Consider the following 18222-nt stretch of genomic DNA (forward strand, 5'->3'; position numbering starts at 1 on the left):
ATCTCATTCACTTAAGCAAGGGTTTGCACTGCTACTGACTCTGAACGCCCACTCGTGCCAGGCACTACAAACTCCTGAACACCAACATCTCTGCTTGAAGTCAGTAACAGGGTGTTGACTCAACAGAAAATCAAACACAAATTGCATCAAATCTGCCCTATTGCCCCTCAAAACCAGGCAAACAAACAAAAAATAGAACAGTGGCCACTTAGTCTCAGTTAGACATGCACATCTGAGTTTTGTTATTGATACTTCCCTTCCATATTTAACTAATGTAAAGTACATCTACTTCTCCTCAGAAATTTAGGCAGTATGTGACTTGTGCTGCTACTGCTTTTATATGTATTTCCAGAAATAGGAATGAGAAATAAAAAAGTACCTAAAGCACAAAAAATAAGAATCTAATATTATAATAAATAAACCTGTCTCCCAGAATTGGGACCTTTTTTGCTCCAGAGACATTTGCCTGAAACTGAAGCTTCTCTATTATCCAAGGGTTCTTCATCCTTGTGTCAGTAAATCTGACTACATCTTCCATTTTGAAGTATAGCATATTTTTAACCTAGCTGTATGAGAAGAGGCCTTCGAGTATTTCCAGCATAGGAAACATGTTCTACTTATCTGATGGTAGTAGGTACTTAACAGCAAAAGGGACGTAAGTAGTACACCTCAACTGTGCTTTTGACAGACATATGTTGGAAGGTTAGGTTCATTTTTGGTTCCCACCTCTCAAATACAGAAATGCTCAGAGACACCTGCCATAACAGCTTTATAGCTCTCTTTTTCCTGACTGAATCGATATTTGATGACTTATCATTAAAACGCTGGAGCCAACATTACAAAGCTAAAGCTTGTTGTGCAGCAAGTTCAAGTACTAATCTACAGTTCTTCAGTCAGACAAGGAAGGCAAGTATCCTTACAGAGTCTGGTGAAAGTCTAGGATTAAGTTTACAACTGACAAGACATCATAAAATATGTAACAAGCAATTAAGGCTTAGCATACAGCATGTCCTACATTGACTACTATATCTGTAACACACCACAATCCTGTCTTGTTTACTGCTACTCTGGAGTGCAGGGGAAGTAGCAGAAGTTGCACGAAGATCAGCAAAAGCCTTTATAGAGATATAAGGGCATAAGCAAGGTTAAATGCTTGATGGGCTTCGTTCATTCTGTTTTCAAACATTTATTGTCCAACGCTACCTTTGTCAGGATAAAAGAGAACAAAACACAAAAATCTCACCTTACATACAGTCACTGGCCAATGATGAGCAAGATAGAGCTTTTTCCAGGTATGAGGGTGGTTGTCACTGGAGAAAGACAGAGAAATCTATTTTTCCTCAAGCATTTTAAAAAGAGCAACACCTTCAGCCAGCAGCACAATGCTTCCTAGTATAATGCATTGATTTTAGAGCTGGTTGTTGTTTATAGCTTCTATCACAATATTTGAGAACTCCAAACACAGTAGGACCAAACTAACAAATCACTTAGAAACAACATATTTGGAAACCTGCTAATACCTCCCCCCATCGTTAAACAAATGCCACTCCTGGCATCCTACCTCCCTATGCTTTCAATTTCTTAAATATGGAAGAAACATATTGTTCTGTTTTATATTTAGGAGAGTGCTTACTGGCAAGCTTTTACAACAGTAAGTAAAAAACAAAGATATCTTTGTTTAGGATGTTAAGAATCTTCTAACTCTTCTTGATGGGTATATTAGCTGAAAAGAAAGTATACAACATTCTTGGAACTGTAACTATGCTTCTAAAAAAGAAAGACTACAAACAACCACAAGCAATGTAGTTGACACTGCAGGAGATGCAATTTGATCCTGCAAGTGTCTCCACCCTTTTAGATCAAAAAAAAAAAAAAAATTCAGAATGAAAAGTAAAAACCATAAAGCACAAAAATGCTGACTTTATAATTTTATAGACATTTAATTCAAACACTACATTTTTAAAATGCTTACTAGAAATTAAGCAATTTTAAAACACTTAAAAAGTGTTAAGGTTTAACACTTAAGGTTAAAGTGTTAAGTGTTAAGGTTTTAAACTTAAGGTTACCTAAGGAAGAACTAAAGAAGGACTATCCTATATTTTACAGAAGCACTTGTGTTTCAAAGCCTCTTAGAATAAAGAGATCTGTAACTCCGAAGCATCAGTACTGTCTTATTCCTATGCAGAGGGAAAAAAAAAAAGCTTACAAATTTTGTACAGAAAGTGTTGGAAACCTGTATCATGTCTTTGCCACTACTACAGAGGCATTTTCCAATAGTTTGTAGCAGACCTATTCTGGATAAACTAGAAGTAGATAAAAACCCTGTTGCTTCAGACACTACAGCAGATATATTTAGCTATTAAGCAACCACACTAAGTGGTTAAATAGAACAGCAAGTGGGAAAGTCAACAAAAACAGAACTGTAAATTGTTCAAACTGACAGCATGATGTGCAGTACTGTGAAAATAAATTGTTATTCTCTGGAAGCTAATAGCTACATGTCCTTCATTAGTGCTTGCCAGAGGTTATATAAAAAAAATATGAGAAAAAGCTAATTCTTCTCAACCTGAGGAAGTAGGGGTGCTCCCATGTTACAACATGTCTCAATTTTTTCCTCTAGTTTTGCTAGTTTGCAATGGCCACATTTTCTCTTAAGCATTCACATGTATCTGTGGTTTTTAAATAATTTAGCAGAATAGCTCTGGAACGGATCAGGCATAGCCACAATGAAAACTATTAACACTTCTAACTGGTCTTTACTGCTGCTGTGGAAACCTGAATAGAAGAATTCCCTAATATTGTAGAGCAGTTAGTTTCCTTGCTTTAAAAAATCCTTGCTTAGAAAAATACCATCTTTCACCTGTATTTGAAATAACAGCTGAACTGCAACGACAATCATGCCAGAACAAGTTCCCCTAGAACACACCTTTTTGCTAAGGATGGGTCAGAAAATTCTGGTTATTAAAAAGATCAAGTTTTAGAAACCTAAGCTCAGAACTGGCATCCAAGGAAAGCCATTTTCAATACCTATCCAACTTCAGTGATATCTCCCCTTTTTTTGACCCGAGTTATCCTGCCCAGTGCAGTTCAGCACTGTGCCTCTAAAGCTGCCTCTTCCACCGAGATGGCCAAGCCATAGCCGAAGTCCTAGGGATTTGAGAAACCTCAGCATAGTGTCTAAGCTACCCACCAGCTGCAATGTAGCCATTATACAAAGTTCAGCACTGAACTGAGCACCCTTAACAATTCTCTTGCCAAAACATTGGAAGGAAGGAGAAAAGTTTATTTCCTAATATAATGCAATAGGAATTTGAGCTTTTACCACAGAAGGGTGTGATGTGGGGCATGGGTTCCCCCATGGCTCATTGGTATTCAAGCTCAGATTTTGCCAAGTGCAACAACCACCAAAAAGCTGCACGACACTGATACAGCCCCAGATGGGATGCTGTATGAAAAAGATTGCAAAGTTTTTAAGTGCAATGAATGTAATTTAAGTTTCCCTCTTTTTTCATGCTGACACATCAATAAATGTAAAGCTTTTCTTAGGCATAACCCCCTCTTCTCCAGTTAATGTAGATGCCTCATTTTACCAGTCACCTAAGGGAAGAATAACACATCAAAAATATCACGTAATAAAATAAGAAAATTTACACTCATTACAAGTTAAACTATTCTGGTCTTAAGAAACAACTGTCAGAGATTTCTTTTTAAAGCGTAACTTACCTTTGTGTGAATTTATCTGAAGTACACCAACAACATAATGCCATAGAAAACCAACCCAGAATCCAATAGTGCAGCTTTGCAGGCTTCATTTTGCTAATCAAATAGCTGTAAAAAGGTGTTAAAAGAAGAAATCTGTTACTTATCCAATGCACTAAATTGCAAGTGTTAACACGGAGAAAAACACGACTATCTCAGAAACAGCAGGTAGTATCAACTCTAGACTAGATTTATAACCACGGGTAAAATGCAGATCTCCTTCAAGGCTGCGCCTGATTCCCCAGCTTGTATGCTAATTTTTATAAACTAATGGCATCAAGATTGAGATCACGGTTTCCTTTTTTTTCCCCTTACTTGCACACAGTCCCAATAGAGCCACTTTCCAATAAACAGAGATACATAAATGTTCTATGCAACCATACTTTATGGAATGTAAGACTCTACTTGTGGTCAGCTCAAATGCCCAAAGTGATTAATTAAAGAAACTTTGAACTTAACATTGAATATTCATGTTGGATTGACCAAGGCTGATATTAGAAACTCACTGGAAATGAAGTATGAAATTCTCTCTAAATGCCAGTCGACTACTAAACTGACGTTAAAAAAATCGCTGCTAAAACCAGATTAGTTTCTGTTCTTGTTATAAACCTGAGACAGCCTCTATGAAACCATGCACGATCTGCCTACCACCTTGTGAACCCTAGAAAGCGGGGGAGAAAAAAAAACAAATCAACTTAACTGTCACCAATGGGAGGACTTTCACTTGGCACAGATCAAAAAACCCCAGCTGCCTCCTGTATCCACCAGCCATTTCACAGCATTTCAAATGCTACCTCCTAAATGCCAGAAATAGATGTACATGCATGCATTTACATGTAATTATTAACGCCTCACCAAACCCACTTTCCAACTTTCTCATTTTGAGAACCCTAAAAAAAGCACTACAAGTCACTGCATGTAACCTATGTGCCCCTTCTAAGATCACTCACTACACAAGTCATATCCTTTTTTCTATGAAGGTTTTAAAATTAATCCTTTCTTATAACAGTCGAATAAAGCCTGTTTTGACACCAGTAAAGACATTGCTGATTCAACCATTAAGGCTAACTTCAGGAAATTCAGTGTAATTCTGATCCACGGCTCATAATAAACAGGAGTCCATTTTGCCACCATTATCGTGTGGCTCTTGACCCAGCCTGCAGGCCCCCCCAGAAGCCCTACCCTGCAGTTCTGCAAATGCCGTGGCAGAGCTGACGTATGCAGGAGGCAGCCTTCCAGCTTGCTAAACGTGTCAAGATTTCAAAACTGGTGAGGGGTTTGGGCAACAGCTGTAACAGTTAACCAGCTAGATTTATTACAAGGTTTTGCTAAATTGTGAAGAAACTACAGCCTTTAAGCTATTCATCTATTTCATATGTTAATGTCTCTCTAATTCATAATGGACATATTATCAAGGTAAACAGCTTAGCCTAATAGAAGATATTACTAGATAAATCTTAGTTGGCAACTGTTAATTTCCTGATCTAGTTTCTTAAAAAAGGCCTGAAGGATTTTCACTCACCAGGCAAGATGAGCACAAAAAATTTCAAATAATTTGGAGTGTGCTACTTGTATACAAAAGCAATTGATAATGTAGAGCTAATCTTTATCAAAAGCTAAAGCAAGACATACAACTTGTATTAAAGAAATTGATATATTCACATAATGTACAAAAAAAATCGCAAATAAGTAATTAACTGCCAGGTATCCATCTCCCCCAAGAGTTCTGCATTTAAAGTGATCTCAAGTCTCATCACTTGAACAGTACGAGTTAATGATGTGAGATTCAACCTTATAGACCTGTTTATGATTTCATCTACTGTTATTTCCAACTGATAACCAACCAAGCAAGACTTTATTTTTCCCGCATGATAAACTACCTACCCAAGATAAAACACTGAGAGATGTAAGGAGTCTTCAGGTAAGATTCTGCCCTACCTATAAAAAGCATTTCTTCAGAGAACAGAAAGTATCACTTAAAAGACAATAATGTCACACACCATCACCAAAAAAAGCTGCACTGTACAGGGGTCTGGAAAAAACATCTTAAGGAAGTAGATTATGGAAGAAAAATAAGCCAGCAAACATTACGGCATTTCTTTTGCAAACTGGTATGACTTAAGATGGCAGGCACAAAGAACCATTTTTTTTCCAGTGACTAAGTTGCAAAAAAGCATAAAGGCAATTATCTCCCTTTCTCATTAGACTCTTAAGTTTGATCAAATAATGACCAGAAACGGGGAGGGGGGGGCGGCTTCAAAAAATGCTGCTATCAGAGCAGTGGAATGTACTGGTTTATTCTGCATATTGCTCTGCACTGTGGAACCAGAACGTAGGGATAACAGAGACAGTGAGCAGATCTGAAAGCCCCCGATCTTTTATATAACAAATTACTTTTTTCCCCACTGATACACAATACATAAACTCTAAGGTTTTAGCTTGGAAGCCAATATTGCAGCTATCATGACACTATCGTGATAGACTGAGTGCTTTACTCAAGTTGACCTTTTATTCGTCTGTGACATCAATGGTGGGAGGTGAAAAGTGTGTCAGTCTCACCTGAAAAGCACCCAAATGATGCACTTTTGAGGAAATACACATACAAATTAAAACCGTATTAACAACTAAGATGTATGAAGCACATGCAATTTTAATAAAAATTGCTTCTGTTTACTAAAAATTACACTGGATTACTAATTCCACAAATACAAGAAAGAAGAGATTAACAAATCTTACACCAATTCTACTGTAATAAGAAGAAACAGAGATTTCCATAATATGAAAGTTATAAAAAAGTTGTAACATTCCAAAAGACTTCCTAATGAAGAAAACTTACAACTTCAAAATGAAACATGCACAGATACATAAAATCGTTATTTGAAGCTACGCTATTGAGTAATTTTCACTATAGATAAAACTCCAAAGAATAAGAATAGCTTTGGGACGACTCTTGGTTTACTATACCTGGATATGAATGCACAGCGTGTGTGTGTGTGTGTGTGTGTGTGTGTGTGTGTGTTAGTTAGTTAGTTAGTTAGTAAGTAACCGAGTCAGGACAAGGTCACCTTCAGCTATGTGAGCATTGTTCAATGCTGGTATCAAAACTACCTGCCCAAGCTTATCAAGGACTAGAGAGAACTTGTAATAAATAGTAATGAAATCTTTCTTTAACACGTTTACTATCGTTTGAATTCTAATACACCATCTTAGGGGGCTGCCGACATAGCACATGTTGCTTTTGGACACTGGCAATTTGTTATCTGTATTCTACTCCCTTATTTTCTTTTTTTGCTTTTAACAATTACCTTGACTAATAAACCCCACAGTTATATAAAATTTCCTGGTTTACACTTTAGTTCAGGCATATAGACTTAGAGAACAGAGAAGAGGCTGCAGAAGTGCACTTAAGCATTAGCGAGAGGACTCCCACGGCTAACAGCACAGCACGCACGCAGGTAAGTGTCGGCAGCAACTGCCAGAGATGAGAATTAGGGGAGCTAGCCTGGCATCTAAAAGCACAACAATGAACACCTAAGGTTTTGGTGCCATTTCAAACAAGGCAGCACACACTACCTCTGCCACAACGAGTCAGACAGCCAAGTTACAAAACTCTGCGCCAGAAGCATTAATTTATAACAATGCTCTTAGCTCTGGCAACTTTTACCTCCATGGCCCACTCCCAGCTAACCGTTCTTCCCAAGCCTGAGTGCTGTCTAACTACAAAAACCACCTTCAAGATTTTCAGATGCAATACTCACATCCACTGACACGGCAAGTTTTTTGCAGAACCTTCTCACTACTTGTCTCACAAAGTACAATTCAAAGCAGAACTTGCGCAGCAGTGGTTTTAGGGCAAGCCTGGCAGGAGCTTGGTGGTGTGCTCTGAGCTGTCCTTCCACCGGCTTCCTGGGGAAGTGTTGAGCAAGGTGGCACCTTGCTTTCCTCACACACAAACTAACACACTGCTCCACTTCTAGCAGTGTTGTAAGATTTAACTTCCTGACACCATAAAGCGCTTGGTCCAGATAAACAATTATCACATTTTTATAAATTGTAAAGAATGCAACAGAACAGAGAACCCGCAGCCAGATGCCTGCAAGTGACAGGAGGATGCCAAAGCTGATGACAAGTGTATGAAGGAAAACTATAAACAGAGTTTTTCCAACTCTGGGAAATGCTGCAACTTCTTCGGCTGACTTTCGATTAGCTTCACAGGGAATTTAAGGCATAAGAAATGAAAACCAATACGATTTGAGCCCTTACGAGTCCTGCAAATCCCACCTAACTTCGTGCAAGTCAGTAACCTCACTGGAGGCAGCAGGCAAAAAAGCTTACACGGAAATACCTCGGGGAGGCCGAACGCTACCTTCCCCCTGCGCGGCCGCTGCCACCGCAGCCACGCGCGGGGCAAGAGGTGGGAAGACGGGGCAGCAGGGACGCCGGAGCAGAAAGGCTTTCAAACCTGACCTCCGTTGCCTCGGACTCGAGACCTCACCTCACCGCAGCCCGCCGCTGCTTGGCCTTGCCCGGGACCCGCCGGCCCGCGTTACCTTCCGCCCGCTCCTCCGGCCCTGCCCCGCAGGAGCTCCCCCGCGGCCCGGGCCTCTCTTCAGGGCCGGGCGCAGCACCGCGCACGGACGCGCTCCCGGCAGGGCTGACCTCGCACAGCCGCCCGCCTTGGAGGAGGCTGCGGGCAGGCGGGAAGGAGGGAGGGACAGACAGACAGAGAGAGAGAGAGGGAGAGACGGAGCAGCGCCGTGACCCACCGCCACCCCGCGGAGCAGGCCCGCCCTCCGCAAGGCCGCACGGGGCCGGCCCCGCCTCCCGCCGACAGCGGCTGCCGGCGGTGTCCCGCGGCCTGCCCGGTGCCTCGCCGCCGCTCCGGGCCCCCTGCCCCAGGGGCTCGGGGGGCGATGGGGCTCCTCGGCTTTCCCGCAGCCAGGCGCCGCTGGAGCCGAGCGCCCGGGGGAGCAGGCCCGTGTGTGCGCGGGCAAGGCAGAAACACCTTGCGGCTGCGGGGGAAACCGTTTATATGCATGGTTTTGCTCATCCCAATGTTTTGGTTGGTTCTTCTTTAGCATATTCTATGTTTTAATTATTTGGATTTCCTACTGAAAATTTGTGCAGCACAGAGGTCTTCAGGAGTGCAATAAGGACAGTCCATATTTTAATTTTTAAGTAGTCTACTCAAATATCAAATAGGAGATTATTGACCAAAGCAAGCCCAGTAAGGGGAACAGAAGAATGCTGACAAATGCATCTGTGGTGTACTTCTCCAAAATAATAAGGGAAGTTTGAAATGGTAACACTGTTTGGAAACAATATGAAGTTTCTGAGGAAGAAACAATCCAAAGGGATGAGTCACAAGTATCCCAGGCAGGACTTGGTTCACGTTTTCACAGCGCTATGGTAAACTATGAAACATATTCCAACCCCTCTTTGCTGATGCATGAATCACAAAAACAAAGCGTGATTACTAGTTACTATTGTATAGTTTTGAACTAGGGGGGATGTGCCACAACCATCCTCCTTTAACGCACTTGAGAAATATGTGGGCAGATCTACTTCCACAAGCAAAACAACATTTGTTTTGAACAGATTAATTACAGTCTGTGTAATAAGGTCTTTATTCAAAGTTACAGTATTATTCACTGGCGAGATTTTTTTAGTTATGTTTACACATTTATACAGTAAGAAGGACAATGAGACAAAACTCATATCTTTGCCCACCTTTCTGTGGAAACATGAAAATGTCATGCTGGATGAAACGAGTGATCCATCTGCTGTTGTCTCTGACAGTGTCTGAGAGGTATCAAAAGTTTCAGAGATTTTGTTGAAGAGTTAAAAATAGTGAAGTTCTCCAGATCCTTGTATTCAGCGCTGCTCCTCCTCCTCCTGCTGCTGAGGGCATCACCGCTCCATCTGGCACTGAAGTCTTTGTCACTGCCTGTGAGGAGTCAGTAGACACGGACACCGAGTTATTCTCTCAGCCTCGGATTTTATCTTTGCCTGCAGACTAGAGATGAGTGGGCTGTACTGCACGTATAATAGAGCTTGTAAGGTCTTGTGCTCCAATGTTAGTCCTGTTTCAAGGTGCAATAGGGGTTTGCACTCTGAAGCTGCCGAATTAACATTTAGCGCTCTGAAAACTAAGCCCAAAGACAAGTTTCCCATTAAGGTGGTTTTAAAGAGATTCAAAGCTGCCCTAAAATTATGTAGGCTCTTAAGGTATCAGGACAAGGAAGCCATATTTTTATGTCATTATATCATTACAAAATAGTGCATGTTAATGGAGGCTATTATTAAAGAGAATGTTTTTGAGGAATGTGAGAAGGGTAGACAATAGGGAGCTACTTCGGAAAACTATCTCCTTAAGACTTTCCATTTAATATTTATGTACTGGAAACAAGAGAACTGTTAATAAATCAATAATTTTAAATCAAACACTGTGTCAGATGCGGATGCTGACACCTATAATGAGAAAGAAAGCCAAGTTCTAGTTTCACTGTTTTCAATCTTTTTTATATTAAGACTAGGAAATGTTCCGCTCTTAAGACGTTCATTATTTCAGTAATGCGAACAGCTGTTGTTGCAACCTGTTTGAAGAATAAACCCAATCATAATAAGACTGCTTTCTCAAATAATCATTTGTGAAACAAAAACACATTCATCTTTCATCAATAGTTGGCAGATAGGCCATCTTAATACAAGTCAGAATACTGGGGATTGTTGACAAGCATATGTAAATATCCAGGTTTATAAGATAAAATGGTGCCAAGACTTCATTTAGTAATTATGTCCTGGAATTTAGTATTTCTTCTATGTTCTGACACTTGGTTATATTAAAAGAAAGATATAGGCACTTGTCACATCCCACCTGCGGGAAGGGGAGAGTGACTAAGGTCTGCAAATCCCCTCGGTGTGGATTAAGCTGAAATAACACTCAAGGTCCAAACACAAACTCCAACTTTAATGGCACAAACACTTCTATAAGCATCAACCCTCTATGTCTTAATATATAATACAAGCTAAGCGGCTTTGTGAGGAGTTCAGGTAGGCCTTGTATTACTTAGCAACATCAAAAGCAGAGAGCAAGAAGGGGGGGGGGGGGGAGAGGGAGCGTGCACGCTGGGAAGCAGGAGAGAGGTAGAGAGAGATAGAGCGCCAATCCTGGATCCAGCGTCGGACCTGCCAACAAGGAGAGGGGCATCGGTGTGGAGAGCACCCCCAAGGGGGCTCACGTGCGCCCCTATTTATTGGCTCCAGCCCAAGGTTTCTAGAGTCTTCTCTCACCCCAGCTCCAGGAGTGGTTGAGACATTAGCCATTCAAGGAGGGTGACACCGGGCCCCTCCCCGTGGCTGGCTTCTGGAGCTTTCCCTGGGGCATTGTCTGTGCTTACAGCACAGTCACTTGGGCCTCGTCCCTTACAGCACTTTGGTCAGTTTGAGCTGTACTTGATGCCACTGGTATCTTCCACTGACTTCGGTGGAATTATGCACAACATAAGAGACTGTTCATTAGGAGTAAGGCAGAAAGAATTTACCATGTAAGTCATAATGAAAGGACAAGAAATTAATATGCATGATTATCTGCATAGAGGCCACGGAAGCTGTTGGGACCTTTGACTTTGCCTCAAGTGTGGCAACATCCTCACTCAGATACAAGATCTGCTGTAGCCATTCCCCCAGCCAACAGACTGGCCATCCGATTTGAAACTCATACCTGACCCGTATCCGTGTCCTGCATTATGAGGATGCGGCTCCACAGATTTACACACACTCAAATCCCAGGACACAAGCACATACCAACAAGCTTAGAATACTCTTCTGAATTGGGATAAAACTAAAAAGTACTCAAGTGCTTTCCTGAACTAGAGCTTCAATCACCAACTTAGAGTTAAATTGGATTTTTAATACTCTGTGTAATTAATTCTGAGAACAGGTTGGTCTCCTAAATCTGAGAAGCATTGCAGTGAAAAATAATAGACCTCATTTTGGGAATTTCTCATTAAAATTACTATGATCTTTTATTTCAGTATTGACTTTTCTCTCCTGATCGCTCCCTATTAACACTCATGATGCTATGACTAGGAATTGGTGGAAAACTGAGGGAATGTCAAAACATTTGAAAAGTTTCTTTTAAATTTTTCATGAAAATAACATTTTCCTCAAAAATGTCTGAACAAATGTAGTTGTATCTTAGATTTTTATATGCTGAAATGTGTTGCTTAAAAAAAAACCCAACCCAAAATGAGGTTGGCATGATTCATCTTTTTTAAAGATTTTATATGAAACACTTCAGAAGAATACTTTTTTCCAGCTTCCAGCAGTTTACATTCAGATTGGGACTTAAGAGTCAAGATAGAGACTTTCAAATTTTGTCTCCCTAACACAATGCGTTGTTTTGCTTTGATTATTCCCATTGCACAAATAGAACAAATAAACTAGCTAGACTTTGTTCTTAACTGTGTGTTAATGAGACATTTACAATACCCTGAGCAGATGCACAAATTTCGGAATGTATGTCTATTCCCGTGTCCTGATTTTAAGTCAATAGACTTGGTCCACACATGATTTTGAAAGCTTAAATTTGATTTAAATTGTATTAACAGCCTGTAGCAATGACACCACTGCATTTTTTTTTTTTAGTAATGCAGTGTTCATTTTACAGAATCTTTTTAAAGCTATACTGGGCTTCCCATGAAAACCACTTTTTCTTTCTTCTGTAGTAACGCTAGTCACATTTATATTGCTGTACGAACAGTAAGAATAATTTTGATTTATCTTTTGCAATGAGTTTCTATGATTTCCATAAAGGTAGACTTGGGAATTACATACATTCAAAATGGCAACATTTCCTTCAAACATGAGACAGTTTGAGAGGGTACATTGTGTGCCGGTTAGCAAGTTGGACTATTAGAATGCTTTGCTCCCCTCTAGGTGATGAATATTTAGCTAAGTAATATTCTGGTATTTTGCAGAACTCAAAAAGGGTTATCTGTAGACTGGATTTGAAATATTCTACATGTATTTGAGAGCAGGAAGCCAGTGTTACTGAAATGCTGAAAAGAATTTTACAAATTATAAACTATCTTCTAAGTCTACTGATTTTTCTCCTTTGCTTTGCAATCTCTATCAAGTATTTTGTCAAGTGGGTTTTGTCTTTCCATTAAGTTTGGAGATTTGGTGGACAAATAAAAATGATGAGTGTAATACCAGGCATTATGTTTCTGCATTTATGATTTGCTTCTGATAGGGTTTTGAAAAATTAGATTGAAACTCTTCCTGTCTTGCTTAAGATGTGCGGCGTTGTGGGTTTACTTTAACACAATTTTGTACTGAAGTGAAAGACTGCTGACGTTTCCAAACTTCAGGACTCCAAAATGCAGTGCTATATTCTTTGAGCGGCTGTAGAAACGGGCTCAGACATCCAGCAGTACCTCCCGTGGGTTCAACAGAAACAGGGCGGTATGAATGACGCCTGCCCTCCCAGGCTTGACGGATAGTCTGTAGGGCATCACTGAAGATTTAGTGCCACCTGCTGCATGTTTTTGAAAACCTACTTCCAGCAACGCCTTACCCCACCCCGGGAGGCGTACTTGCTCACTCTGAACATTCGTAGCTTCTGAAATCCTTTATTACATATTTTACTTCTCTTCAAGAAAAATCGTAGAAAGTTCAGCGTGAAAAAAGGCCTGAAAGCAACACGTAGTGCTACAAATTAAGTATTACAACTTAAAAAGCTTTATATCCTTTTTTTTTTAAGGCACAATAAGGTTGGAGCCTCCCACCCCTGCGACACCGCCCTACGCTTTTAACATAACGAACGTGCTTATTATAAAACAAGGACTCTAGAAGCCCTTTTAATGTTCTTCGACGCCGGGTGCCCTTATGCGCGGCGGAGCAGGTGGGTGCAGTGGTGGAGACCTCGCCCAGTGCCCGCCATCCTCCTGAGGAAGTTGCCCCCCTTCAGAGGCCAGGGACTGCGTTTTTGTCGCTGCTAGAGCGAGCTCAGCTCTGGAGAGGAGGCTGTTTCCTCCTTAAACCCGTTTCAGTGCCCCTCCCCTCCCCTCCCCTCCCCTCCCGCTTTAGGGTGAGAGCACGAATACAGAGCAGCTGTAGCCGCCGGGTGCGGGAGAGGGTGGGTTCGTTTAGCGTTCGTTGGGTTTGAGCGTGGCGGGAAGCACTGAGCGAGAGGGAGGGAAGCAGGGGCTGAAGGGCAGCTTACGGGAGCGAGCGGGTCGCGGCGCTGCCAGAGGCGAACGGCCGCGCAGTTCAGCCGTTACCATCACCCCCCGCTTTAAACTTCCCGCCCGCCGCTCGGCGGCGGCCGCGCTGCCTATTCGCCGCCGTGGTTTCCAGGCGCCGCGGACGGCAGAGGCGTCGGGCGGCTGCAGCCTCGCTACGTCCCCTTTCGGGCCGCTATTGAGGGTGGCCGCCGGCCCGCCGCGCCTCGTATCCTCGGGTCCTCCGCTAGGTTGGTGCCTCCCCCGGCGGCGGAGGCGAATCTGCCGTGCTCGTCTTACTGCTAGCGCAGTTTGGGCGGTTGTCAGGGAGAAACAAGATGGCGGCCGCAGCGACGGAGGAGGACACAGAGCTGCGGGACCTGCTGGTCCAGACGCTGGAGAGCAGCGGGGTGCTCAATAAGATTAAGGTGGGGTGAAGGAGAGCCTCTTGTCCGCGCACACCTCGCGCAGTGGGGAGGGGGGAGCGCTGGCTGGCGTCGGCGTCGGTTAACAGCCCCGCGGAGCGCGGGGGGGCTGGGGCTTTACGGGCTTCGTCCCCTCTCGCTGCCGCTGCCAGCCGGTGTTCCCGGCTGGGGCCTTCTCTCGGCGTCACGGCCTGGCGGTGGCGCCTGCTTTCCCCGTGGTGCTCCCCGGCCGCTCGGCCTGGGGCTCGGTGAGGAGCCGGGTCCGGCGCCTGCCTTGCGTGGTAGAGCCGGTACGTGCTCGACGCGGAGCCGAGGGCCCGAGGCCTGACCGCCGCCTGAGGTCTGCCCGGCGGGCGCAGGAGTTGCAAGATCGTCCAGGCGGGGAGAGGGAGGGGAACTCTCGGCCGCTGCAGGGAGCCTGGCGCCCGGCTGTGCGGTTTCGGCCTCGTAGATACCGTGTGGCCGCAAGAGCTCTGTTGCTGCTGCCAAACCCGCTGGAAACATTCAGCCGCCGGGTGGTGTGGGACAGGGTGGATGGATAGAGCTTCTCTCTGCTTCGATGTGAAAAGCCCCTATTAAAAATTTCAAGCAGGAGTCCTTGAGGGTCGCTGTTTAAACGTTGTTCTTTTTGAGCGTGGGTTGCTTGAGTTGTGTCTTGGAGGCTTGCTAAACCTGGAACCTCTGGAGATGCTGCCTGCCTACAGGGAGCAAATAACATTATGTTAAGAAAATGCATGGAAGATAGTGTTGTAGTGGAGCATACACTACTTCCAAGCCTGGGCTATAAGCCTGAGCTTGTGTCAGAAAGGATATGAAAATTGGTTCCATGGGTTCTTGTTCAAGTTAGAAGCTTCCAGCAATAACTATTGTGTATAGCAGAGCGCCATACAGATATGGAAGCATAATAACTCCTGGATTCCCTTCAAAGCTAGAGGAGAAATGAAGTTTGGATTTCAGATCAAGGATGGTGGCGTTTATCAACAGTGTTCTACTTTAAGTATTCAAGAGGTGGATAATCATTGCTGATATTTCAGGAACAGTTCAACAACTGAAGTGGTTAATGGAAATGAGAGCATCTTTTTGTGTGTGCTTTGAAGTCTACTGGATTTTGGGCTAGTTGTCATACTTTTCAACAAAATAGTATTATTAAAAATGTGTTGTTCTTGCATTTCAAATGGATAATCCTTATTTAAATTCCATAAATAGATGAAGATTCTAGCTCATGTAACTATATTTTGAGTAGGGAGATGTTTTTCTAGTTAAGTGTCAAATAAGCCTTTTAGGCTACCTGTTAACCTCTCAGGTAGTGTGAACCAATAAAAGTGTGGTGATAATAGAATGATAAGTAAAAAAAATCACAACCCAATTAGGTCATATTGAGCATGTGAGCTGTAGTTTCTTAATTCCTGCCTTTGTGTAGTATGCAAGTTTTTGTACTATGGTTGCCAGTTCGTTGAATTTTGTGTAAATATATTTATTGTCATTTTCACTATTCTATAATGCTAAAAGTGTGTAGTATCCAATATGGTGTAAGGTATTCTTAAGGCAAACTAGCAAATGACTTACAAAAATACAGACTGCATCCTACTTACCAGGTTATGTCTCTTTAATACGAGGAGTTACTGTTTAATAATTGGTATGCTTATGGTTAAAGGCTGCTCATTTGAGGAATTCATGGTGGTTGTTTTCTTAGCTGTAAACCTTAACTGGCACACGACTTTGATGGCTGCCTGTTAATTGACAGTATTAATGACTTACAGAATGTGTTCTGCTAGTACCTGACAAAAAGCCCTTTGTCTTCTGGAAGAATTAAGGTTGAACAAGTTTTCTTAAATAGTCAGCTTTTAATTGAAATTAGATTACACTATGCATTAAAAAAAAAAATTGCCATCATCCTTTCATTAAAATAAATTAAACATAGTTGTGATCAATAGTGTTTCTTTATCTATTGTGTGTCAGTATTTTTTTATTATGTGGTAGAACTGAATGAACATTTACATATTATCAAAACAGTTGTTTATTTTGTACTTCAGAATGAGCACTGACCATTTTTTCAAGATGTATGAGGCTAGAAAACTAACTATAATAATGTATTTGAGATTTATTGAAGTAGGTACATTAAAAAAAATTATATGGTCAATGTATAGTTGAATTGGTATGAAGCACTACAGGTAAAGACAGCTCTGGAAGGATTAGAATTCAAATGGAATTATTTCAGTGGATAGAATGTATCAGGCTGTCAGCTAATACATTGTGTAATGTAATGACAATAATTTTTAGAAAGAAACTTACGGTGATGCCTTTGTTCTCTAGTACAACATGATTTTATAATGGGTTGTAGTTTATTAGTTCTTATTTTGAGATTAATTTCTTGGACACATTGGTGTTGATGTAAGTTATTTAGCTGAAAAAAATGTTACTTGTATGGCATTTTAAAAATCTGTTCATGATTTTTCTATTTACCTTAGACTTGGAACACTGGAGTATTTAATGAAGTCCTGTTGTGAAAACTGGAAGATGTGTAAATATATTTGGCATTTGCAGTTGAGAATTTCCTGTCTTTAAGCTGCAGTGTGTGTGTATATATAATTTGTTAATCATTGGAATTAATCTGATGGATAAGACTGCTTCCTAATGAGTTCTGTAAACATATAGAATATAACTGTGGATATTTGTACTTTAGTGAAAATTATCACTGATACTGTGTGATGCATGCTGTACAAATAGAGATGCTCTTCCATCTTGAAGAGAATGTGATCTTTCTCCTAGGGAAGCTGTCATCATCAGAGCAAGAAGAGCCATTATGCTTCTTACTGTGTTCCTCTGTTATCTTATTTTGTTTTGGTTTGTATATTTTAATCTCTTTTGTTCTGGAAAAATAAGTTTATGCCACCTGAATTTTGCATCTTCTCTGGAACTTGCTGTTGCTACAAATATGAGGGAGGTTAGCATCACTTATATCATATGACTATGATTGCTTTTGGCCAGCTGATACTGTCCTTGCTAGTTTCTTGCTAATTTGGTTCAAAACCTAGACAGCTGAGGTACTGGCAAATAAGGTGTTGTTAGATAGAATAAAAATGCTGTTTTTAAAATGGGCTGTTAACTGCATACTCATAGGTCAGTTAAAGTTGTCCTATTTGCTTTTTCATCTTCATTCCATATATTATAATGAACAGTGCTTTTACATGTCTTTGAATTATTAGCTGTCGTAAGTATGCTGCACACTGCGGTGTAATCTCCTGTTTTCTGGATGTTGTGGTTTTAGTTTGTTTATTTTTTTAAAGCAGTTCATATCAGAAAGTCAACTAATTTCTTGGAATCGAGGGGAATAATTTATTTTTTTATGTAACATCTATTTCTTCTTATAAATTAAGTAAAATACAACCATTTATAATGCTTTCAGATTAACTAATTGAAATTCAACATTTAAATGTCAGTATGGTCCTCTTAATATTGTGGATGTATCCTACCTTTAGGAACATGAGAATGAGAACTGCCTGTGACTTGCAGAGTAATCACAGGATAAATGTAGCTGCAGGTATTTAGAGTTTATGTCTTTTAGGTGTTTACTGCTTCCTTTGTGGTATGGATTCTTCGTGTTTCTTTTTCCAGCATTCTTCATCTTTTCAATTACACTGCCAGCAAGTTTAACTCTTAGCCAATTAAGGCTGCTAAGTTGGAAGAGTTTTCCACTGAAGCGGACAAAAAATGGTCATGCAAACTACTTTAGTGATCATGCTCAAGGATGAGCACTCACAGACTTCACAGATGGAGAGTGGTGGGGAGGGCACAGAGTGACATTGGTAGTG

The 18222-nt window shown here is 41.4% G+C and overlaps 3 protein-coding genes across 11 annotated transcripts in view; 1 reads left to right on the forward strand and 2 right to left on the reverse strand.

Annotated features, from left to right (window-relative positions):
- Positions 1-8558, reverse strand: part of RNASET2 (ribonuclease T2) — a 29087-nt gene extending 20529 nt beyond the window's left edge. Inside the window, exons 1-3 of one of the 5 annotated variants that reach the window (XM_076333977.1) lie at positions 8526-8558; positions 3724-3828; positions 1244-1310 (exon numbers count right to left, since the gene is read on the reverse strand). In XM_076333977.1, the coding sequence (XP_076190092.1) occupies positions 1244-1310; positions 3724-3812 (156 nt within the window). In that variant the 5' untranslated portion in view covers positions 3813-3828; positions 8526-8558. The other 4 variants (XM_076333974.1, XM_076333973.1, XM_076333976.1 and 1 more) reach the window with 4 other exon arrangements.
- Positions 1-18222, reverse strand: part of MPC1 (mitochondrial pyruvate carrier 1) — a 546410-nt gene that overhangs the window by 390573 nt on the left and 137615 nt on the right. The gene's annotated exons all lie outside the window — the stretch shown is intronic.
- The window catches only part of CEP43 (centrosomal protein 43), a 36588-nt gene continuing 32546 nt past the window's right edge, over positions 14181-18222 (forward strand). For 2 of the 5 annotated variants that reach the window (XM_076333980.1, XM_076333981.1), the window contains exon 1: positions 14184-14413. In XM_076333980.1, coding sequence (XP_076190095.1) covers positions 14324-14413 — 90 coding nt within the window. In that variant the 5' untranslated portion in view covers positions 14184-14323. Of the gene's footprint in view, positions 14414-18222 lie in introns of all 5 variants that reach the window. The other 3 variants (XR_012994946.1, XM_076333978.1, XM_076333979.1) reach the window with 3 other exon arrangements.

Source organism: Aptenodytes patagonicus, chromosome 3, assembly GCF_965638725.1.
Source record: "Aptenodytes patagonicus chromosome 3, bAptPat1.pri.cur, whole genome shotgun sequence".
NCBI lineage: Eukaryota > Metazoa > Chordata > Aves > Sphenisciformes > Spheniscidae > Aptenodytes > Aptenodytes patagonicus.